This window comes from Typopeltis vanoorti, chromosome 3 (assembly GCF_054136105.1).
Source record: "Typopeltis vanoorti isolate ZY-2024b chromosome 3, IOZ_Tvanoo_1.0, whole genome shotgun sequence".
NCBI classification, from domain to species: domain Eukaryota; kingdom Metazoa; phylum Arthropoda; class Arachnida; order Uropygi; family Thelyphonidae; genus Typopeltis; species Typopeltis vanoorti.
Genome location: NC_143551.1, coordinates 46,090,686 through 46,116,751, shown reverse-complemented (window position 1 = coordinate 46,116,751; position 26,066 = coordinate 46,090,686). Strand labels below are relative to the sequence as shown.

General features: G+C 35.5%; 1 protein-coding gene across 1 annotated transcript in view; it reads left to right on the top strand.

Moving 5' to 3' along the window:
- LOC150108095 (phosphoribosyl pyrophosphate synthase-associated protein 2-like) overlaps nt 1–26,066 on the top strand; it is a 110,379-nt gene that overhangs the window by 9,666 nt on the left and 74,647 nt on the right. Inside the window, exons 2-3 of the mRNA XM_090416237.1 lie at nt 15,630–15,682; nt 15,772–15,838. Of these exons, the coding sequence (XP_090272363.1) occupies nt 15,630–15,682; nt 15,772–15,838 (120 nt within the window). The remainder of the gene's footprint in view (nt 1–15,629; nt 15,683–15,771; nt 15,839–26,066) is intronic.

The following is a 26,066-nucleotide window of genomic DNA, read 5'->3' as shown; positions in this document are numbered from 1 at the left end:
GGGAGGACTAGGGGCCATGCATGGAAGCTGGGCAAGAGCGTGGTTGACAAGAGTGTTAGAGCTAGGTTTTTTACTTGGAGAGTGGTGAATGAGCGTAATAAGCTTCCAGAGTCTGTTGTGGGTGCTACGACCGTGAATGAGTTCAAGGCAAGGTATGATAGATACTGTGTCAATGTCGAATAGTTGTTCTTGACATGATGTTAGGGCCTCCCTCGATGAGTCTGTCGACTCCTTGGAGTTGCCCAGAACAATAATAATAATAAGTTTTTTGGAATTAGTCTATGGCCAACTAAGACTTTAACCTTGACATTTAAATGTTCACAATGACTAGACCACATTAATGGATCGACTTTGCTCAGTGTTCTTGCTAAAAGTTTAGTCATGAATGATCCATTACTAAATAATGATGCCAACCTCAATAAGTTATTGATTTGAGCGTTTTCATGAATGTAACTTGACAATTTACAAAAATGTAAAAGGTGAAAATTTGAAAACAAATTTGAAAGATTTTTTTATAGAATCAGCAGTAGAGTTAAAAACCAACCTAATCTTAATAAATATGGTTGTATTAAACTTCCCAAGATTTGGGAAACCTTAAATCTTAGGCCTCCCACCCAACAGCTAAGGTTAGCACAGCACCCATAGCGGGTGCCCCTCATAGGAGTTTAGGCTTTCAGCCTATTGTTTTCACTTTTTTTTTTTTTTTTTTTTTTTTTTTTGCAATATTGTTATTGTTTTCCTGATGATGTCTTGGTGACTGAGAATTTATATAGGATTGATTAAATGTGTGTTTATTTATTTGTTCTGTATTTATTCCATTAAATCTTATAAAGAGTATATCATTGTCGATAGCAACATCTTCAAGCTGGATCAGAACATGAGTATATGGCGAATTGAAAGTGATCATCACTTAGTTTTGAGTAGGATAAAAAAAGAAATATCACATGGAAAAGAGCAATATGTAAGAAAGTTTTAAAAAAAAAGAATTAAAATTGAGCAACTTTTACTAGTGAACTATAGACTCATCTATACAAGTATTCATGAAAAAAATAAACGTTTCGAAAACAAGAATAAAACCTTGGAGTCTGAGTAGGACAGTGAAGAAAACATTGATTCTGCTAGGGAGGCATGTGGGGAAGTTGTCTGCAAGGACAGAAACATCAGAACACCATGTTGGATACAAGGAGTAAAAGAAGCAGTTTGGAAGAAGCTTGGAAAAGAAGAATGCTTTTAGCAAATTCTTCTAGCATAAGAGGACAGATGTCCTAAAAGAATTTATTATTATTATGGATATCTCCATGGAGTCAAGAGACTCGTGGGAGACTCACACTAACCATTTGTCACGCAATACATATCACACCTCTCCTTAAACTTATTCACCATTGTTCACTCCCAACTACCTCTGTCGATCCATTCCACTCATTCACCACTCTCAAAGCAAAGAACCTAGTTTACACACTTTTACACATTTTTCCTTGTTCTGCTATTACTCATGTATTGAAACATTTCTTTTGTGCCAATCTTATAGAATCCCTTTAGTAACTTATAAATTTTTATCATGTCCTCTCTTTCCTCTGCAGTGAACTAAATTTGCAATCCACATACCTTTTAGTCTGTCTTCATAGGGAGCATTCAGCAGACTTATCACCAGCATAGTCACTCATTTCTGAATCTTCTCCACAACCTCCTGAACTCCAAGAAACCCAGGTGGCTAACTGCAGAGTAGTCAAGAAGTGGGCAAATTATAGCCTTATAAACATGGCTATTTTGCCAAAATTTGGCAAAATAGCCATGGGGGGGGGGGGCTCAACCCGTCCTAGGATAGGATGAATGAGTAGATATGATGATGAATTTCTTGTTTTTTTCATGTATGTTTTATTAACAAGCCCCAAAAATCTTGAGCTTTCTGTTCTCTGGTTTTAAGTATATTTTGTTTTTGTATATTTCTTCTGTTTCCTTTGTATGTTTTTGAAGGAGTGATTTGTATGCTATTTTTTTTCTTTTATTGCATTTTCTATATCTGTGTTTCATATTTTTAATGTTTTTCTTTTTAATATTTTATTTTTCTTTCCAAGTACTTCAAGTTTTCCATTCTTCTATATCTTCACTGATTTGGGCTTCTTTTAGGTAATCTGATAATTGTTGCATTCTAATGCTTTCTTCTTGTAATAGATATACTTTGTATACTTGTTCTATTTCTTGTTTTTTCTTATTTACTTTCTTTCTCCATTTTGCTGGTATTTCTGTTTTTAGAGATACTAAATAATGGTCTGAAAAAATTTCACTTCCTCTGTAAACGTGTACATCTCTCGCATATGGAGCTATTTTCTGATTAGTAATGATATAATCAATTAGATTTGTTCCTCTGCCATTCCAATATATATATATATATATGTGTGTGTGTGTGTGTGTGTGTGTGTGTGTGTGTGTGTGTGTGTGTGTGTGTGTGTGTGTATTTTTTTTTTTTGAAAAAAAATATTGGTTTTAAAATTATTTCAAGTACAGAAGTTTAACAGTTCTTTCTCCATATTTTCCTGAGACATTTGGGATTGGATTATTTCCAACTCTAGCATTAAATTCTCCTACTATTAATATATAGTCATATTTTTACATTTAACTGTTTTTGTAGTTCCTCATAAAATTGTTCAGAATCCTCTTTCCTACCTTCTTTAGGGGCATATACTCCTATGTTATTTAAGTAGCTTCTATTTGTTTTTAATTTAACTTATAATTTGATCATTTACAAAATGGTACTTTCATATTCTATTTTTCTATTTATTATTGAATAAAATTGCCACACCACTGGAAGCTCTGATATGTTGGTCCACTCCACTATATAGCATAGTAAAACCATCTATATATTTTGTTCCCTTTAATTTCTTTTTTGTTTCTGTTATCATGGCTATATTAATATTTTTAGATTTTAGTTGTTTTACCAGTTCTAATTCCTTTGTTGTTATGCTTCGCACATCCCAGGTGACTACTTACATTTTAAAAGTAGTAATGTCTGAGATTCCTAATAGTTTACCTTTCTTCTTTCTTGGTCCAATGAATTTTCCAGTTCCAGTATCCAAGTTACATGAATATTTTTACTTGGTAAGGTAACCAGCTGTACTCAAAAACGCCAACCTGGAGGACCAGGGTATCTCTCTTAGTCTGGCCCTTATCGCTCAACTTGTCCAGCTAGGGAGGCCTATCAGTAGCTTTGCTACCTACCTACCACTGACATAGCTCTTGAGGTCATTGGTGCATGCAAGCCTCCTTACCGCATCAAAGTGGAGATACCATTAAGGAGGGGTAATAATAATAATAATAAATGATATTCTGTCACTTTTTTTTTTTTAACCAAATACTGCTCTTCATTCTGAATTATGATTGGATTGTCCCTAATGAGGAAGCTTATAATGGCACTGGCTTGGCTACTCCTAATATGGATAATGGGTATATTGCATTGTTAGGATTATATGGCACTAATTTGAGTACTGGTATTCAAAGTTTTTTCACTTGGTTATGCTATAGATTAAAGATACCAAGAAATAATATTCTTGTGTCTTTAATTTATGCCAAAAGAGTAATCAAACAAAATTTGTGCATGAAGTATGTTTGCAACTGGGTTACTTGTATCTCATAATGCAAAGTCCCCCCCCCCCCCCTTTGTTGGACATATATAATTCTATAGGTTAGGAGGAAGGGCCACTGCCCAGACACCGGTTTCAACCTTTGTATTAGTAAAGGATCTCCAAAAACTATGCAGTCCTTCAGATCACTCTAATCTCAATGAGTAACTTGAAGGATCTGATAACTCATTACTACACTCAATCTCAGAGGTAGTGCTAGGCAAAACCTGCAGAAGCCTTAGCTTAGGTTTTGCCTCCAGTGGAAGGCAAAAATCTACCATGAATCCAAGCACCAGTCTCCAGAGGATGCCAACCATAACTGCTCATCTCCCATGGCAAAGTATCCACCAAAGGGCCCTGATAAATTTTTTGAGTCCACTTCAGCAGTCCAATGTCTGTGGGAAACCACACTGATAAGAGCCAGACTCAGAAGAGATACCAAAGTTTGAAGTAATGCATAAATCATATATTTCCATATATAAGTAGTGAAAAGGTGTATCATTAAAATACTCTGGATCAGAGGGATAAAGTTGAAGGATTTTTTTTCACTTGGTTCTCTATAAATTAAAGATGCCAAGAAATCACATTCTTGGTTTAATCCTTTATTCAAGTTTAAGCAAACAAAATTTGCATGTGAAGTATCTTCACGACTGAGCTACTTGTATATAGAGGCTAATGACATCAGTTGAATTAATTTCCCATATGCAATGCATACTCTCCTTTCAGATGTGTATAATACTATGCATTATGGAAAGGACCACTACCTTTATTGAGGTCTCATTAGTGGGAGCCAGACCCAGAAGAGATACCAAGGTTGAAGTAATGCAGTAGTAACACACCCATAATGCATAGTATTATGCATGTCTGACAGTGGTATGCTTTGCATTATGGATACTAAGGCAACTGATGTGATGTTATTAGCCTCTATATACAAGTAGCCTTAACGTGCAAACAAAGTGCAAACTTTATCTGAGTGTAAGCAAACAAAATTGTTTGCTTACACCCAGATAAAGGATTAAACCAAGAATATTTCTTTAATTTATAGTATAAGCTAGTGAAAAAAACTTTCAACATTTGTCTCTGCTCCAGAGTATTTTTATAATAAGTTAATACATCTTTTTGCTACTTGTATATGGGAAACATAACTTCTTCATTACTTTAGCCTTGGTATTGAAGTCGAACAGCTGCAGTCCTTCTCATAATATCTGCTTTCAAGGCCCTGGAGAGAAATCTGAGGAATTCAAAGTAGCAAATAGAAAAGAAGGAACACTAATGACTCTGTTGCACCAATGGATGCATCAATTAACACAAGCACAGAATGTATTCCTCCAGTGGTTCTCAGATCTAAAGAGAAATGACCAGAACTAGCCAGCATCATGAAAAACAATAACATAAAATTTAATACAGCAAAAAACACAAGGGTGTACGCATACTTCAGGAATCAGTGACAGACTACAGAATGTTAACAAAATTATTAGATTTAGTGATCCCCTATCACACATTTGCCCTAAAAAGTGACAAAAACCTAAAGGTAGTAATAATAGGAAGTATAGAATCCATAACTACTGAAGAAGTAGCAGCAGATTTAAAAAGATAGAGCTTTGAACCAATTAAAGTATCAAGAATGCACGGGGGGGGGGGAGCATCAATGCCGCTAGTGCTAGTAGAGTTTAAAGACAGGTACAAAATATACAACATAAAAACAGCATGTGATCTGATGATCACAATGGAAGCACTCCAAAGGAAGGCATCGTCCAGCCAATGCCACTGTTGTCAAAAATACGGACACGCACAGAGTGCTGCAAAGCAGAATCCAATTAACCAAAAGATAGCAGAGAAGGCCTGCTAAATTTACCAAACAGTCCCATAGCATCAACATTCCAATCAGGAACTTCATCGACAACCTCCAAGAATAAATCCTATGCTGATGCCGTAACTACTAAACCAGCTTTCTCTCTCTCTTTCTGCTCACAATATTCTAGCTAATCCCAACAAATTTGCCATGATAACAGCTGCACTAGGAGAAATGCTGATTGAATTTAGCAAAACAAACCCTACTCAAGATTCTATATGCAGATTTATGGAAAACACACACAAATCATCTTTTCTAAGCTCAGGTATGAATAACATTGCAAACACCAACAACTCATTGCTTATTGGAATGCAAACAGAATCCTTAACAAAATGTATGAACTGCAGGAGTTTGTTTCCAGATTAGAAATAGATATATTGCTAATCAACAAAACTCTTCTACATCCATCCAACAAACCAAGACTCAAAAACTATTATCTCTTTAGAAATGATAGAATGGATGCTAGAGGTGGAGGTACAGCCATCTTTATAAAAAGACGTAAGATTTATTGAAATTAAAATTCTACCACTTAGAGGTGGTGGAATTTTAACCTTAGAGGTCACCAGTCTACAGATTCATTCAGCCAATACAAGCAATCTCAAAATCTAATCTGTATGTAACTCACCAAACAAACAGATCTCTACTTCAGATCTTACACAGTTGTTGGACACCAATGAAGCAGTAATAATGGCCGGCAACTTCAATGCAAGACACATGGCTTGAAACAGCAGAATTACCAACAAAAACGACAGAATCCTAAATGTCTTTGCTATTAACAAAAATATTGTAATTGCAAGTCTGCTCGAACCGACACAGTATGAAATGGTTGGATGACCAGATGTACTTGACATAGTCATCCTCAAAAATGTACCCTACCAATATCAGATAACAATTAATTATGATTAATGATCTTAGCTCAGACCACAACCCAGTCCTACTCCAGCTGGATGCTGTACCAGAAGAAATGATTACTAACCCAACCATCATAAACTGGACTCAGTTACAATAAAAATTATGAACTAATTGGACCAGTACCATCTATTTCATTGAAAGAAGAAGAAACTGAAGCCACTATACTAAACCTAGAAAAACAATTCTAAGAGGCTTAACAGCAGTCACTTCTGCTGAAACCCCGTGCAAAACCCAACCCACTCCCGGAGAAGATCCTAAACCTTATCCACACCAAAAACTAAATGCGTCGATGATATCATAAAACTCTAGCTTTTCAGGACCATCAAGAACTCAAGGCCACTAACTCAGTCCAGTATGTTATCAAAGATTTCCGTAACTAGCACTGAACAATGCACTCCAATCTCTTCAACCAATCAACTAATTCCTATGGAAAATTTTCATATCCCTCCGTTCCACCAATGCACGAAGAGCAGGCTATGGTGTATGGTAATGACAAAAAACTGAATGCATTTGCAGACAGCCTCGAATGACAGTTTAATCCCAACTACACTCTTGCTGACTTGTCATTTATTTCCAAGGTTCATCGACAGGTATATTGTGTCCTGAATCAAAACATCCAGAAATTGAATATCCGCCCAACCTCCCCAGCAGAAATCTGCAGAATCATCGAAAAACTTAACAACAATGACAAAAAAAAAAGCTCTGGGCCTACGGAATCGCGAACAAGGTCATCAGATGTCTTCCACAAAAAAGCAATCATGCATATAGTTACTATCACAAATGCAATGCTCAAACTCAGCTACTTTCCAAACAGATGGTAAAAACAGCAGATAAAATTTTAATTCTCAAATTCCACAGAACTACCGACCCATCAGCTTTCTCTCCTGTCTTGGAAAGCTAACAGAAAAAATTATCCTAACAAGACTACAAGAAACACCCACCTATAACAATATCATTCCAGATAAACAGTTCAGATTTAGACCAAACTACTATACAGTACAGTAGGTCCAGAGAATCGTGGAATATATCTCGCATAGATTTAATTGGAAACAACAAACTGGTGTCGTCTTTCTGGATATAGCCAAAGCATTCAATAAAGTATGGCACACTGGCTTCCTCTACAAGCTAATAATAACAATGAAATTCCCAATCCAGCTGATTCTGTTTATCAGATCTTTCCTAAAAGACAGAAAATTTAGAGGTAAAATACAAGGCATCAAATCTTCAGAACGTAAAATTACAGCAGGCATTTCACAAGGCTCCTTACTCTCTCCATTACTCTTCTCCATCTACATGGCTGATTTCCCCTGCACAAATTCTACTATATCTACTTATTATGCACTTATACACTGCCATTCTTACCAGCCTGAAACTAATAACTGAGTGCCTACAAAACGCAGCCAATGAACTTGAACTATGGACTCAGAAATGGAGAATCGACATAAATGCAGAAAAAAAGTGCAGTGATTCTCTATACAAGAAGGGAAAAAAAAACACCTCATAGCACATATTCTATGTGCTATGAGGTGTTTTCAACATATTCAATACCACCATCCCATGGAAAACAGAAGTCAAATGCCTGGGAATACAGCTTAATAAATGACTATTCTTTGACTCCCATATATCCTATATTTTCTCCAAAACAAAGCAATTGCACAGTTATACCCACTAATCAACAGACATAGTTGTTTAAGTACACAGACAACAAACTATTGATTTATAAATCGATCATCAGACCAACAATGACATATGGATCACTGGCCTGGAGCCACACATCACCCACCAACTTCAAATTATCCAAAACAAATGCTTATGCATGACATTTGATGCCCCATTGTTTATTAAAAACTTGCAACTCCACAGAGAAGCCAACATGCCAGATATTCATAATTATCTACAGCAGACTGCCCAAAAATACTTCTCTCAAGCAGCTACCCATCCAAACCAATTAATAAGGTCCACCATAGACTGTCACGAACCTAATCACTAGCCCCAATGCCCACAGATGGTGAGCTATATGCACAAGAAAAGCTCCACCAGAGAAATGAAAAATTAAGGGAGTGAAAATCAAGGGCTTGATCTCCATCATACCAGTCTATTAAAAAAAAAAAAAAAAAAAAAAAAAAAAAAAAAAAAAAAAACCTTGGTGTCTTTTTTGGATCTAGCTCCCATTGATAATATCTTGGATTTTTGGCAAGATAACTACTTTGATTTTCTTTCCTTTGTTTTTTCACTTTCATATTATCATTTTATTTTATTGGTGCTAGTGGTGGTTTTGCCTCTAACTAGCACTTGATTATTTAAATAAATATTATGATTACTGGTAGTGCAATTAATATCTGCATTATGGTATTACTTTTAGTAATATCACAGCTGCCATTTTATAGTAGCTGAGCTATAGCATTTGCTGGTGGTGTGGAATTGTTTTTATATCATGGGATTATTTGATGTTCAGATCTTACGACTAAAAGGTTTCTCTTATAATCACACACAGAGATTTTAGTCCCCTCCCCCCAAGATAATGGTACCAATTTCTCCTATGGTGCTAACTCTAGGAATTGAAATTCCACGATATGAAGAAGTGAGACAGATGACTAAGGTTTTAAAAGATAGTAGGCTAGTACAATTTATTCTTTCATGCCATATGGTGAATTTGTTAAGATGTAGGGTTTTTTACATTCCAAGGTAACACAGTAATTCCTGTAATGGTGGAAAGGCAGGTTAAAACAGAACAGTAATTATTCTTATCTTTCTCTGTGTATTTGGAATAGATTATATAATGTGTTGGACATTCCATTATTTAGAACAGAATAGGTTCTCTCTTTCTTTCTTTTTTTTTTTTAGCAGTACCTCTCTCCTCTCAACAATGGGAAGAGAATTTTGATTTTTATAATTAATAAATTAAAATACTATTCATGGAAAGTTAGGGAAAAAACATGCATTTGAAAACCAGCAATATGACATACAAATGCTTTACAGTATTGTATTGTGGAAATTTTAATGTTCAGTTAGACAATTTTTGTATTTAGAAAGAAGCATTCTTGGAGTTACCAAATTTTTGCTAGTTGGTGTAGACCACCCACATTATGTAATATTCACCGAGAGGTGGTAAAATTCTGTCTATTTTTACTATGAGAGGATTTTCACATGGTTCTGTCCTCTTAATTCATTGTGGTCTTATGCTCAATTGCAGAGATAACTGGAGAACAATCCCAGGCAGAAAAGGCCAACTCAAGACAATTATCTCAGATAAGGCTAACCACCTGGGTATCAGTCATCGTTTATTATTATTACAGAATATTCCATGGAGGAGCCTGTGTAGCTCAGTGGATGTGGCGTTTGCACACCACCGCGCTAGGCCGCACGAAGGAAGTCTTGGTTTCGAGTCTAGTCGGCGACTAGAGGAAATTTTTCTAAGCCTTTTTTCGACCGGTTCCCGAGTTAGTCGATCTCTGGCACGGGCAAGCAGGTTTTTCCTCCCGGAAACTCGGGTTTTTCGTCCTGTAAACTCAAGAAAATCGACCGTAGAACCCACATTATTTCAGACATTAAATATATTGTGTTAGGGTTAGAGACCACGAGATGGCGGCACATTTGAGCCGTCTCTCTTCACTGCGTACCGCTTAATTAGTGATAGCCTTGGGCCATCTGTCTCTGATTGGGTACCAGTGGAGATTGAACTGCCCACTCAGTCTCCAAAAGTTAGATAGGGCTAAATGGCCTCGCCTACTCCCGTATATACGGGAATAAAAAGGCGTTAGCTGATTTTTTTTTTTTTTTTTTTTTATTCCATGGAGTCCTTAAACATCATGCCAAGCACTATCCAACATTTGCACAGTACTGCTTTGAACTCATTCACAGTCATGGCACCTACAACAGACTGGCAACCTATTCCACTCATTCACCATGCTCCAAACAAAAAATCCAATTTTAACGCCCTTGCTAAATACACTCTTGCTCATTTTCCAAGCATTTCCCCCAGTTCTCCAACCATCACACCTGTTCTGAAACATTTCTTCTGTGTTAATCCTATAAAAACTCTTCAGTAATTTGTATGGCTTAATCATATCATCCCTTTTTTTTGTCTGTCATCCAATTTCTGTATCCCACAACTCTTCAACCTGTTCTTGTAAGGCTCATTTCATAGACCTTCTACCAGCAATTCCATAAACTTTCTTCATCACTCTCCTCTGGTTCCTCTTCACCTCTTCTCTTCCTTATCGCCAAGAAACCCAGGGGACCAGATCTGCACACAGTAGTCAAGATGGTGTCTTATCAAGGCTCGATAAAGAGGAATAAACCACTTGTCTCTGCTCGTCAAAGTATTCTTCAGTAACCAAGTAATTCGATGAGCTGCTTTAGCCATTTTTTCAATGTTCCCTCTAATCTTTAAAACTCCCTATCCACCTACACTCCCAAATCTCTAGTTTTGTCAATTTCCTGGACTACAGTTCCATCAGTATGGTATACAGCTGGTAATCTTTTCACCCCAAAATGCATAGCCTTACACTTTGACACATTTAACTAACATCCATTCTCCTTTGTCCACTGCCAGTCTATCCAAATCATCCTGTAAAATTTTAACAATTAAGTATTGTTCTACCCAATTTTGCATTAAATGTGCTTAATGTACAAATTAAATAGCAGCAGTCAAGAACAGAGTCCTGTGTCATGCCATCCCAAGCCTTCTTCTGAACTCTGCTCCTGAATAAACTACTCTTTGATATCTCTCCATCAACCATCTTATTCACTTCACCAGCTTATATCCATTCCCACGTGCTTCAGTTTATTGATTAGAATTCCATTTGGTATCCTATGAAAGGCTTTTGCAAAGTCCAGCAGTATCATGTAAACCCATTACCTTTATTCAACTCAGCTATCACTATATTGTAAAATGTGAGCAAGTTACTGAGACTACCCTATTTGTTCTTGACCAACTTCTCCAGTACCTTGACGACTCCTGATATGCCGATTGGTAAGTAATTGCTACATCAGTCTTGGCCTCCTTTATGCAATGGAACTATTTTCCCCTCTTTCCACTCCCTTTGTAATAACCCAGAGCTGAGACTTAGATTAAACAATTCCTGACAATTCCCTAGGTTCACATCAAGGTTCTGTAATATGTTATGCACCTTAATTTAATTTACCTCAGTTTCCTTAATAAGTCTTTGCCTTTCTCATTACTGCAGTATCTCCACCTGAATGATATACTCTTGCAAAGTGTACACTTAATTCTACTATTTCGACTGATTCAGTAGGCTCCCTACTATTGGCATTCATTAAAATCATTTTGTGATTTTAATGACCATTCTTCCTTTTACTTGCACCATATTGAAAGAACTGTTTGGGATTATTCTTGACCTGCAATGCTAATTTCCTTTCATAAAGGAAAGGATTTAACAAAGAATATAATTTCTTGTATCTTAAATTCATGGTTTATAGGAAGAGTTTGTACTCAGTATTTGAGATTTATATTTATTTTTTCAGAAATCTCTAACATAAAGGGGCTATTGTTTTGAAGTAGTTTAAGTGTTTAGTTGAGGAGGGGGGGGGGGTAAATGAAAAGAATTTTATTGCAAATTAATTAAGAGCAAAGAGATCCCAGAAGAATAATGAAGTATTTAATAACACAGAGCCAAAAATGAGAGGCTACTGTGATTATATGTCTCAGTGGAATAAAGTCACTACGTTAGTTTAAAAAAAAAAATATATATATATATATATAAAAAGATAAGCCAAAATTTGAAACGTTTTTATGTCACATTTTTTGTCTTACCGGCTTTCCAGCCCGGAACTCGGGGGGGGGGGATGCAAAACGCATAAAACACATTCTTGCGGATATGTATAATGTTATGCATTAGGGAGGGGGCCCCCGGACTAGTTTCGACCTTTATTGTGGTCTCTTCAGTGGGAGCTAGGTCCAAGTGGAGATACCAGGCAGAAGCATTAGCAAGGTCATTTGTTTTGCTCACACTTGGATAAAGGATTAAACTAAATTTATTATAGTCTAACCAAGTGAAAAATAAACTTTCGACATCATGTACATTAAAGGTGTAACTCCCTGGACATTCTCTCAAGATATGCAGTGAAATACCATTTAGTCCCATGGTCTTGTTGACATCAAGTTTACTCAATTCCCCATATACCCCATGCTCACTCATCTGAGGAGGAATCAGTGGTTCCCCCTCCCCATTCTCACTGCTCTCAAGTTCTGTATTATGTTACAATCACAAGGGTGGAATACTTTCGCCCTTATGATTCAATATTGGTTCACTGGACTGCACCTACAGTGCACAAGTGCAAACATGATCTGCCACTATGCTGAGTCCTAGCTCTTTGCCAGCAGTAGGCAAAATATCCATCATACATTGAACCTAGACTTTTGCAAACCAAGTCCAAGCAAAGTGGCTAGTTAGCAGAAATTACACTGGTTTCCATAAGTTAAGGGACAAAGAAAAAATCACAATAACTAATAAACTGTATGGTGAATTTTTATGCAATTTGGTGAAAAGCAGCATGATATGAGATGCTGAAAGAAACACCCACAAAAATTATAAATAAATATTTTAATTCTGTAACAAATGGATACATGAAAACAATGACCAAAAACAGTCAAAATGAGATAGTCAAAGTTCCTCAATAAGGAATGTGGTTATCTCTCACAGAAATACAGCATTTTATACTGCTTAATAATGATGTCAACAGTGCAGTTCGTAATAACAACCATCGCTCCAGCAATGGTCTTCTAAGTCCCTCAACATTTTGGGATGGAGTTGAGAGCAGCAACACATCCACCCAGAGCATCCCAGATATGCTCATTAGGAATAAGGTCAGAAGACCTGGCTGGCCAGTCCATACGTACAATGGTCTCTTGAAGATATTGGTCCATGAGAACAAGCTACATCTTGTAGGATAAATGTTTCCCTATCTAACCTGTCTATAGATGAGCATAAGGATACAGAATCTTGTCTCCATAAGTTGCTGCATTCATGGTTCAACTAGAAAGCACATACTGGTCGGTGTGTCCACTCAACAAGATGCCACCCCAAACCATCACACTGCCTCTACTATAAGTGTCATTGGTGCACCCAGGGAGGGGGCCTAGGGGCCCTGGCCCCCTCCAAAAGAAAAAGGAAAAAAACGCCAGAAAATTTTCTAAAAATCTTTGTCTAATTAAAATTCATTTTTTTTAAAAAATTTATGTTGTGTTGTGTCTTCTATTTCTATGCTACTTATTAATTAACGGTCACATAAGGTGGGAATATCCTATAGCGCTCTGGAATCCTGGTGAAGGATTCCAGAGTGCTATAGGATATTCCCATAGGATATAGGATATCTGGAATCCGAGCCGTGCCAGAGGAGATCACGGGTATCATGTATTGGCGATCACTGCAGATGCTCAGTCAGATTTGCCTCCTCCCCAAAGATTAAATCTTGAGTGCTCGGCCCCCTCCAAGATTAAATCCTGAGTGTGCCACTGATAAGTGTCACTTTCATGGATATTAGAGGGATGATAATGTGTCTTTCTATCTAGATCAGAGAATGCCTGGTATCACTTTGTAGAACAAATTAGCACCCATCTGTAAACAATATCGATCCTCATTAGTCACGGGGGGTCCAGTTGATGTGGAGCTTGGCCCATTATGAACATTCTCTCCTGTGCTGGTGTGGGATCAAGGCACACTGAGTATCCATTGCCTAGTATACAGACTACCTTTGTGGAGCTTTCTGCACACACACACACACACACACACACACTGGAAGCTGATACCAATGTTCTTGTAGCCAACATGAGGTTAGGTCATAGCTGATTTGGGATAGCACTCCTATTTTAATGAGAAAATAATCGTATGTATTGGTCACCCACTGCGGTTGTAGTCTGTGGCCTTCCTTCACTGTATCTCCAGTAAATCTCCTAACATGCTCTGTTTCCTTGTGTGATTCTTCTACTTATTTCTTTATCTTGTTTTTCCTTAAAACTAACTAATTGTCCAAGGTAAATGTACTCCTCAATTTGAATACGATTACCTGTTAATCTTAGTTTGATTGAATTTGTGATAAGTTTGGTTTTAGTTATATTAAACATCAAACCTTTTTTTTTCCTGCTTTATCTGTCAAGGTCGTTTAGTATTTCCTGAGCTTCTTAATTTTTTTCTAAAAGAAAAATGTCGTCTGTAAAATGTAAGTAATTGAGATTTTTTCATTGTTACTAATTTCATAGTTTTCACATGTGATGTTTTAGACTTCTAATGTAGCAGAAAACAGTTGAGATGATGTAGGATCTCCTTGCCTTACTCCTTTTTCCAATACCAAATTCCCTTTTAAATTTCTTACCCTGATGTTCTAGCTTTATACTATAGTGTTTTGATATATAGTTTTTAATAATCTGATATACTTTGTTGGGACAGCTTGTTGTTTCAATTCGTTTATTATTTCTGACTGATCCTGATTATGTTCATGCGTAGACCTGCACTTCACTGTTTGGACATTCGAAACCAAAAATCCCATGGAATAGGTCAGTCAATCCTTATTCCAGGAGTATCCTATGTCTGTGGATGCATGTGTTCATGGGACCAGTTTGCCTGTTCTGAAGGACGAAAAACCTGAGTTTCCAGGTGAATAAAACTCTCTACCTCCATACGAGACTGGCTAACTCACTTTTAGTCAAAAGAGACCAGATAAAAGTTCCTGATGGGAATCACACCCAGGTCTTTCTGACCAAAGGGCTTCCTTCATCTATACTGATTGAGCTACAGAGGCTATTTCCAACTGATATAGAGAATTAAAGGCTTTTTCAAAATTTGCAAATACTAAATTTGTAGGAAAATTTTATTCATTTGTTTTCTTGGTTAATAATGTGAATATGATCCATTGTAGAGAATCATTCTTGTTCATATGTGACTATGCATCATCCATAAAATTTGTGATCCTATTGAATATAGTGGGTATAAACATTTTGTACAATTGTGATAGCAAACTGATTGGCCTCTAGTTATTGATATAATCTTTTCTGCCCTTTTTATTTAATAAGATAATCAAGGATTCATGCCACTTTTCTGAATTTTTTCTGTAGTTGATTTCTATAATAAATATAATGAATATATTATATAATAAATTATTAAAATACTCTGACTGGATAAGAGACAGCAAGTTGTTTAAATTTCTTTTTTTTCAAGCACTTTATAATTATTTATTTAATTTATTAATATAATAAATGGGAAGAATTAATGACACTTTTTTTCTCCCAGCCGACTAGGTACTAGAGTTGGCAACTGTTCTGTGTATCATAGTTCTAATAGAGGTAAGCACCATTTCACCAAACTTGTAATTTATCACATCCATTATTAACGGTTGAATAATATTGATTTAATAAATACTTTTTTCTATCAGAAACAATGGTTGATATTGGTGAATCAGTTCGAGGAAGAGACGTGTATATAATGCAGACAGGATCAAAGTAAGTTTTTTCCCTTTTGTTCTAGACAAAAATTTTAATTTCAGAAATTTTAATGAAATGTTTTAGAATTTTGTTTCTTAATTCTACTTGAAAGATGTTTTTTAAACTTTGAGTTTGACTTATGACTAAAAATAGATATTTGAATAGAAAATTTATTTGCATTGAGGATTAAGCATGAAAAAAAAAATTACAGTAAATAATGAAATTGACAGCAAAGAGTGTTTTTGCATTTAATTATCTATAGCAGTAGTTAGCAGCTTACAAGTGTTGGTCATGTGTGGTCTCTGAAATGTCTTTCCTACAGACTATGTTGCATGAATGCAGCTATAGTCTGTGGGAGGAAAGTGTTTTTTATTATGAAGTGTCATTTCTGTTGTCTTTAATTGCAATAACTATTACCAAATATAGTACAAAGACTAAAATATGTCTGTATTGTATATAGTGATACAATAAAACTACTTTTTTTTTTTTTTGCTTCTACAGTATAACATCTGTAGAGGTTGGAATGTTTTTTTAGTATTTATTATTTTAATATCATTTATTAAATATTATTATTTAGTATTTTAATATTTTTATTCCAATCTTTGGAAACAACAGATGTAGTAAAAATTTATCTATTCTTGAATGAAAATGAATACTTCCATCTGTTATAATGTTAGCTGGCCTGGTTGGCTGAGTGGTTAGTGTATCTGCTCTCCAACCAAATGCTGTGGGTTCGAATCCTGCCGTAATAAGAAGTGGATGATCTACAACAAAATACTGGCATATGTGAGATATCTATTATTGATAAAACAGAAGAGCTACTGACAAAAAAAGGTAATGAATGTGGGATTCGCAAAAGGGGGATAATCCCGATGATTGGAAATTATTTATGTACTTAATCCCAGTAAACAAAAGAGAAATAAATACACATAACAAGCACAACAAATTTTACAAGATGATTTGCTGCTTCATCAAATATGTATTTCTGCCACAACATTATTAGTTTAATGGATTAACCACTCCCTATTGTTATTTACCGATCTACCAAATATATACAGAAGCTGTTTATTATTGGTTAGTTATTTATACTTTGCAAACAAATCTTTTTCCTTTTCCTCATAATTTTGATTATGTCATTATAAATGCACATAAGCAAGTCTAAATTTATAGGATCATCTGCTATTCTCTTCACTAGACTTATGGTTAAGAATAGTATCACAATAATTAATAAGAATAAAATCACCAATCTTAATGATTAATAATTTGTTTGCCAGTTGAAAGCATTTCTATTCACACTTGTTCTTTCTCTCCTCTGTGTCATCCTCGCATGGCTTATTAATGAGGGTTCACTTATTTACATCTTTTAGTAGTTTAAATATTACAATCTAATATAGCATTCTCCTTAATCATTGTGTTCTGGTATATCCTAAAACAAACACATTAGTTTCCTATCCCTGCACACACACATACACATATGCAAATTTCGTTGCAATCAAAGAACCATTACAATACATGGCACATCCACTGAAACAAAAGCACAAAATTTCTACAGCTTGCAATGTTTTCTCTTGTCCTGCCAGATAGTTAGGGTGACGGCAAGATGTGGTTACCCTGTTGAGTATCCAGGTAGATACCCAACAAGGTGCACCACGAGAAGGTAAGGATTGGACATTAGGTCAGAAGCCCTGGTCGGTTCTCTGCATTCCTTTAAAGGCTATGTGGAGATCTTCTCTCAGTTATACGGCTTTGATTTTTATGAAAGAATCCTCAGTGTTAATATGATAATACCCCTTTAAATGTCTCAATTGTATCCCCTTTGCCTTCTATTCACCAAACTCTGTAGTCTGCATGCCCTCAGTCTGTCCTCATAATCAATGTTGTACAGTCCAGACATCATTTTTGTTAACCCACTCTGCATCTCCTTTCCAAGGTTACTTCATCCTCTTCAAATCCCAGTGACAGATCTGTCACTGGGATTTGAAGAACCCAGACATGGTCTGACCAAAGCTTTATACAATGGGACCAGCACACTTTATCTCTTATGGTCAATGTTCACCTCATCATTGTCACAATTCTCTAAGATGTCTTTACAACCTTTGTAACATTCTTGGAACTTCTCTATCCACAATCACCCCAAGATCCCTTGCTTCCTCCACTTCTAGTATAAGTCCACCCAAGTGAGTATGAAGCATCCCATCTGTGGATCTCAAATTTTAAAACCTTACATTTAATTGTATTAAACTGACATCCCCCATGGTTTTGCCTACCCTTCCAGCTTATTCACATCCTCCTGAAGAACCAAAACATGGACTATTACTAATAACCCTTGCAAGCTTCACATCATCTGCAAAGAACCGAATATCTTCCTGTTGTCCTGTGACAATATCATTAACATAAAGATTGAACAGCAGTGGTCTCGGGTCCGAATCCTGAGGAACTTCACTTGTAACCTTCCTACTCCCTGATACTGTTCCCCCATATACAACTCTGATATCTATCAGAGAACCAATCACTAATCCAATTTACTAATCTGATATCCAAATCCATATGGATGCAACTTAAAAATCAAGATTATTAAAACAAGAACACCCTTTAATAAATCCATGCTGGCCTACATAAATAATGTTACCCTCATCTTCCCAGTTCTGTATATGTCTCGTCTTAAGCTTTTTCATGAACCATAGAGGTTCTTTAGCTGTGGACTTCACAGCTGTGACTGTCTTGAGGATAAGGTGGTTGTTCTATGTCTGTAGATGCGTGTGTTCATGGGGCTGTTTTGCGTGTTCTTGAGGACGAAAAACCTGAGTTTCTGGCTGAAGAAATCCCCTACCTCCATATGAGACCAGCTAACTCACCTCACCTTTCGTCGAAAGAGACCAGATAAAGGTTCCTCACATCTTGGACAGGAATCGAACCCAGGTCTTTCTGACCAAAGGGCTTTGTCTATACTGACTGAGCTACAGAGGGCTCTAATTCTGTATACAAGTTCTTACCAATTTTTCCAAACTATTAACAACTACAGAAGAAATACAAACAGGCCTATAGTTTAATAAACCCATTCTACCACCACCTTTATGCAATGGTACTATCTTACCTTCCTTCCACTCTCTGAGAACCTGCCACATTGTAGGTTCCATAGCACATTCCTTTAAAACATGTAGTGAAATTCCATTCTTGCCTTATTGACATTTAGTATACTTAGTATTCGAATGCATCTTCTTCATTGACTTCTAACACTTCACCGCTCATTACTCTTCTAGGAATAAAGCCTGTAGTCATTAAATAGTCCATTATCTGCTTTGGTCACCTGCTTCCCATCTCCATCCAGCAAGATAATCCATCCACTATCATTTTTCCTCCAACTTGCCTAACCTGAGCCTTATAATTTTTTTCTTAAGTATCTCCCATGCAATAATGATCCCTCTTCGTTTAAATTCTTTCATCCGTTGTACTGTTTCAACCTGGTTTCTAAGTCTATGATAGTCACCTGCTTTATAATTCTGCATAACTTCCTTCTGTTTCGATACCTTCCCATGTCTATTCTTCCTCCAAGTCAGCACTGCATGGTCACTCTCATCTACAAGCTTTAATTTTGTTTGCTGATGTGCGCTTCCTTAAGGATGCCAGTTTTGAAATGTTCACCAATGCAGAAATCAAACAGCAGCAATAAAAATCAACAAAATTGAATATACTGAACACCACAGAACCCTATATCCACTCCAAAAAAAATGAAGCATATATATATATATATATATATATAAAGTGCTTCATTTATATATATAATATATATATATATATGTATGTATATATAAATGTATAATACACAGTAAAATTTTAAATTTTCCTCAGTTCAAAAACATGAAGAATAATGGAGGTGCATAGCACTTCATGTAGCATTAAAGTATGGTTTTGTTGAGGCATTAATAACAGATCTGAAGACAGAGATTATGGAATCAGAGATTTCAAGTAGTAATAGTCATTTAGCAATTCAAGTGTCCCATGAATGAAAATCACAATTTTCTTGTGATTTTCATTCATGGGACACTTGAATGACAAGTTGTGTTTCTTTGAAAGTATATCACAGAGACTTAAATATTTGAATAAAATAATATTTTAGTATTTCATTGTGAATTGTATGGAAATATTTAATGTTCCAGAAAAAACATTCTGCCCCTAACAAGAAGCAAAAAATGTGTGAAATATGTGGCAGGATGTAAGTATACCCACTTAATATAATCATGCACATTGCTAGGACAAGTTCATTTGAGTTTGAGTACATGAGTTTTGAGTTTGAGTACATTGTTTTATTTGTATGTTTAATTTTGGTTATGTATGATTATTACTAGATGGGCATCTCTATGGAGTCCAAAGACATCGCATGAGACTCACTAACCCATTAGTAACCAGTGCTAATCATACTCCTTAAACACCAACAGGCATTAACAACTCATTTTACTTATTCACTATATTCTAAGCTAAAAATATAGCCCTTATGCTTTGCTAATCCACCCTTACACAACTTCTGAGGTAACCACTTGTTCTCTACTATCAAGTCACATATTGAAAAATTTGTTTAGCATCTACTCTGTATATTAAACCCTTTTAATAATTTACGTTTCTGTTCATATCTACTTTTTTTTTTGGCTTAGCTCAAAGTTTAGGACAAGCTCTGTAACTTATGAACCTGCAGTCTATCCTCATAGGAAGTACTCCACAAACCAATTGTCATTTTGGTCACCCACCTCTGAATCCTTCTGCCATATTTACATCCTGCTAGAAAGCCTGTGAGCAAAATCTGTTTATATAATTAGTAGTCCAAATGTGGTCATATCAAAAACTTATAAAGAGGAATAATAAATTCCCTGCTTTTTAATGTGTTTCTTAACATCCATATGATCCTTTTAGTTATTCTGACCACTTTTGCAGTATGTCCATTGTACTTCTTCTATTTTTTGTCAAAACTACCAATCTACTTGCTCATTCTGCAGATATTTACATTATTTTACTTTATTAGTCAATGATAATTTGTCACTAATCATTCTAATGTTGTGCTTGGGTCAAGTATTTTTAGGATATTTCTTTGAGGCACCATCTCAAATGTGAGAACAGTGTTAGTTATTAACTATACAAATGGATTTGTATAGTTAATAACTGCTCAGAGATAACATAATGCTGTGAATGAATGAGAAACCTAATAATAAACCTAAATACTAAATTACTGATAACATGAATAAGAATATTGCTTATTGATCACATAGGTATTTTCATCTTAAAAAATGGAACAAGAATGACATGTGGAAAAAAGATCAACATTTCACCACTAATGCTGATAAATGCATACCATTGGATCTGTTCAGTAATGTCTTTTCTTTCTATAAGAAATCTGTTCTTATTTGAGGAGATGGCACTCACAACACCAGAATGCTCAAAGTTGTGATATACTTATGTTTTTTGTGATGAACAGAGGCTGATCTTTCAGACTGACCAAAATATGACAGTTGCAAATCTGGTATATGCTGGAAAGATTAATGAAAGAAGTTTGTCTTTGGGTAAATCGAAGGAGAACTGTTGCTAAAAAGTTACATCATTACTAACTTATTATTAACTTTTCCTTCAATTTATCCTGCTATCTGTTAAGACTCCAGTATTTTTAGATTTTATATTTCTGTCATTTATGACACTTCTTACTATAAAGAGCCAAAGGAAGACCATGATCTAGGTGAATTATCAGTCCACCTAAATCATATATTAAACAGATTCCTCAGATTCATATATTAAACATGGTTTGCTTTAGTTAGTGCTTTAATTTAGGCTAGTTTAGTATTTTGACTAACTTCTGTTTTATTCCATATAAATTTATTCATTTGACTTCCTACCACACCATCTTTGCTAACTTTGTATATTTCTGTTTGTCACCTTCACTAAAAATTGTCTGAATAGCTGAAATGTTTTACTTCTACATGCTCTCCATCTAGGATAGTGTTGATGCTTTCAGTATTCATGCTTATTTTCTCACAGCCTTTTTTTTTTTTTTTTTTATATATAGCAGTTTTCAATTTTGTCAAGGAGTCCTGCAAATTTCTACTGGATTTATTTAGGATTACATTATATTATAACATTTACATGAAGTAAAGAGCTGAGATTAACATCTCCAATTTTCATATCAGATTTAAGGTCACTTTCCTTCATAATATAATCCATATAGAGGATGAACAACAGTGGAAATAATGTGCACTCTTGTGTCACAACTCATTTAACATCAAACTATCTTCCTGTACCTTTAATTCTAACTGCTGATTTATAACTCAAATATGAACTATTTATTTCTTGATGTAATGTTGTCCCATTTACATTGTTTCATTTCTCTTTTCATGGATGGGTATGATGACAGTTGTACTCCACTCATCTGGAATTTGATCCTCTGACCTGGTTTTCTGAATTATGCAGTGTAGTCGTCATAAAAAATTTTATACTTCCATATTTGAGTATTTCTGATCACTTCCAGAATTCTTTTCCAGTTGCCTTTACAACTTTCAGATTTTTGATGGCTTTTCCTGCTTCAAGTATTGATATGTATTCCTGTTGAGTGTTTTCTGTCACTGTTTGTTTTATTCAGTAGTTTTCAAAGTAATTAGTCTAGTTGACTAGAATATCATTAGTTTTCATGCAACTAATGATATTCTAGTCAACTAGACTAATTACATGAATCAAAGACAATACCTTTATTGTCTTTGATTCCTCTTACAGTACTCTTTACTCCCTTTCTAAGCTTTTTTTTTCAATAGCCTTCAGAACATTTTGCCACCTTTCTGATATTAAATTAAAAATTCTAAGAAATTATATTCTTGTTTAATCCTTTATCCAAGTGTAAGCAAACAAAGTTTGTTCATGAAGTTTCTTCACGATTAGGCTAATTATATATAGATGCTAATGACTTTACATTATTAATTTACAATATCATAATACAAAGAGCACATCCTTTTGGGCCTGTATAATGCTATGCATTAAATTGTCTGACCCTTCCCATGCAATATGCAAAATTACCAAGACTGGTTTTGACCTTTGAGTGATACAGAAGATCGCTCTAAATTTGAGTGATCCTAAAGGATCACTACTAAACTTGTTACTCCCGACCTGAATCACTCCAGTACAGGAAGGTCAGTGATGGCTCCAAATGACGGCCGAAAACCAACCACCAAGCAGAAACTCTCTACTCCCCAGGAAGCAAGCTACTATCAGACTCAGGCCCAATGAGAGCCAGACCCAGAAGAAGTGATACCAAGGTTAAAGTAATGAAGAAGGTGTGTGTGCACGCGCGTGTGAGTGAATATATTCCATATACAAACAGTGAAAAGGTACAACACCTTATTAGTAAACTACTCTGGATTAGAGCTAGTTATAGAAAGTTTGCACTTTGTTGTAAATTAAATTAAAAATGCCAAGAAATTATATTCTTATTTAATCCTTTATCCTAATGTAAGCAAATAAAGTCCATGTGTGAAATTTCTTTACGAATAGGCTACTTGTATAAAGAGACTAATGACTTCACGTTAATTGCCTTAGCATCCCATAAATCAAAGCACACATTCTTTGAAATGTATATAATGCTATGCATTATTTAATGTTTTGCATCTTTTCACTACTTGTATGCAGGATATATATATGACTTCTGTGTTACTTTAACCTTGCTATCTCTTTTGGGCCTGTCTTTCACTGATGAAACCTCCATAATAGTTGAAACTGTTCTGGGTAGTTGTCCTTCCCAATGCATAGCATTATACATACTCAAAAGTATGTGATTGTGTTGATGCACTAGTAATGATTTCTGACTGAAATATTTGAATGAATAAAAATTATTATTTTTTTTTTGTGTGACTACATGTATTTAAGAATTTTTTTATATATTTTTTATTTAGTACTGAAAATGTAATGGGACTGAAAATAGTATAAGATTGTAAGTAATGTAGAAATTTAAGAACCAAGAAATATACATTGAAATGTGAAATAGAAAGAATGTAATGCAGTAAAACAAAATCTGAAATTCATTTGAATAGCATTTTCCTAGTTTTTATTATTATTATTATTATTATTATTATTATTATTATTATTATTATTATTGCATCCTGCACAGAGTCAGACTCATCGTGGGAGATTCATTCAACTGACATTTATCATGCCGAATCTTAAAATCCTTAACACTCCTTTCATTAACATGTTCTGATAATGCGTTCCATTAACTAAATTTTCCATGTAAAAAATCAACTCCCTCCTTCATGACACTCTTACATAACTTCCAGGGATGACCTCTGGATTTTCCCCTCTTGCCTTCTACTTTTTTTTATAATCCCATCTGGATTAATCCAATAAATTCCTCTCACTAACTTAAATGTTTCTATCATATCATCTCTTTTCCTTCTATCCACTAAACTCTGCAACCACATTTTTTCAACCTCTCTCCATAGCCAGCAATTCAAAGTAATAATATTGTCTCAGTCACTTGCCTCTGGACTCTCTCCAATGTCTCCACATCACAGTGAAAACTAGGTGACCAGATCTGAGCACAATAGTCCAAGTGCGGTCTGATCAGTGCTTTATACAGTGGCAAAACCACTTCCTTATCCCTACATGTTAGAGTCTTCTTATCATAGCAGCACTACGATGTGCAGCTTTTGCAACACTTCAGTCTACTTTCAGCCAAATCTCTAATCTCATCCACTTCCTGCAGTATGGCACCATCAATATTGTACACAGTCTTATATTTCTGCTCTGCAAAATTGAACACCTTACACTTATTGATATTAAAACAACAACAACCCCACTCCTATGTCCAAGTCAAAATTCTTCAAATCTTTGTGAAGGGAATTAACATCAGCAGTGCTCCTTATAATTCTTCCCAACTGAAGATCCCCAGTCAGTCCACATGATATATCATTTGAAAACAAGTTAAATATTAGGAGCCCAAGAACACAATCCTAGAGCATGCCACTGGTTACCTTCCTGTTTTTTTGAGACACTGCTCCATCATACACAACCTGCTGGTATCGTTAAGAGAGCTAATATCTGATCCATCTAGCCAATATACTATCTATTCCCATCCTCTGCAGCTTGTACACCAACTTATCATGTGGTAATCTATCAAACGCTTTTGCAAAGTCCAAGAATATCACTGTATATAATTCTCCCTTATCTAACACCCCTGTTACCCTATCATAAAATGCAAGTAAATTGCTAAAACAGGACCTATCCTTTACAGATCTATGCTGCCCATCATGAAGAATGTTATGTCCATCAACCCAATCCTGTATTCTAGTCCTAACCAATCTCTCTAAGACCTTGACCACAACCACAGTTATACAGACTGGTCTATAATTGGAAACTTCTGTTCAAGAATCATGCTTGTGGAGTGGTACTATTTTGCCTTCTTTCCACTCCTTAGGAACCCTACTCACTGCAAGACTTTCATTAAATAACCAGGTCAAGGGCATAGCCAACCGTGGTGCACATTTCTTAAGAATGCATGGTGATATGTCATCCATTCCCACAGCCTTATTAACATCGACCCCAACCAACACCTGATACACCCCTGATTTTTTCACTTCCAATTCTCCTAATACCTGCCTTCCTTCTATATATTGCACCTCATCATTCACTTTATCAGCATATATCAGTATGATATATGCTGATAAAGTGCTCCTTCAATAATTTCACTGTATCCTTTTCAACTGTTTTTCTGCTGCCATGACTATCCACCAGTGTTAACCTCTCATCATTATCCTTTCCCTTGCTTGCCATATAGTGGAAAAATTCCCTTGAGGTTAACCTTGGCCTGACCAGCCAGTCTCCTCTCATACTTCACCTTTTCTTTCTTTACCATGCTCATCACCTTTCTAGTCTGCACTTTTTATCTCTTCATGGATCCAATCACTACCAACTGTCTTGTACTTCCTTCATAACATTTTCTTTTCCAGTACAGCTTGCTTGATTTCACTGTTCATCCATTTCAATCCTACTCTATTTACTCCTTTAATGCTTGGTATGCAGTTACACATTGCTTGTGTCAGATACTGCCTTCTGAATTTCCGTGCACTGTCAACATTTTTTCTGCTCAGCTTATCTACCCAATGTACTGATGCCAAATGACTATGGAACTTCTTATAATCACTCATTTAATACTTCCACATATCCATTTTTGGCAGTAATCTTTTCTTGTTCTTTTTTTTTTTTCTCTTTCTTTTTTTTTATTCCT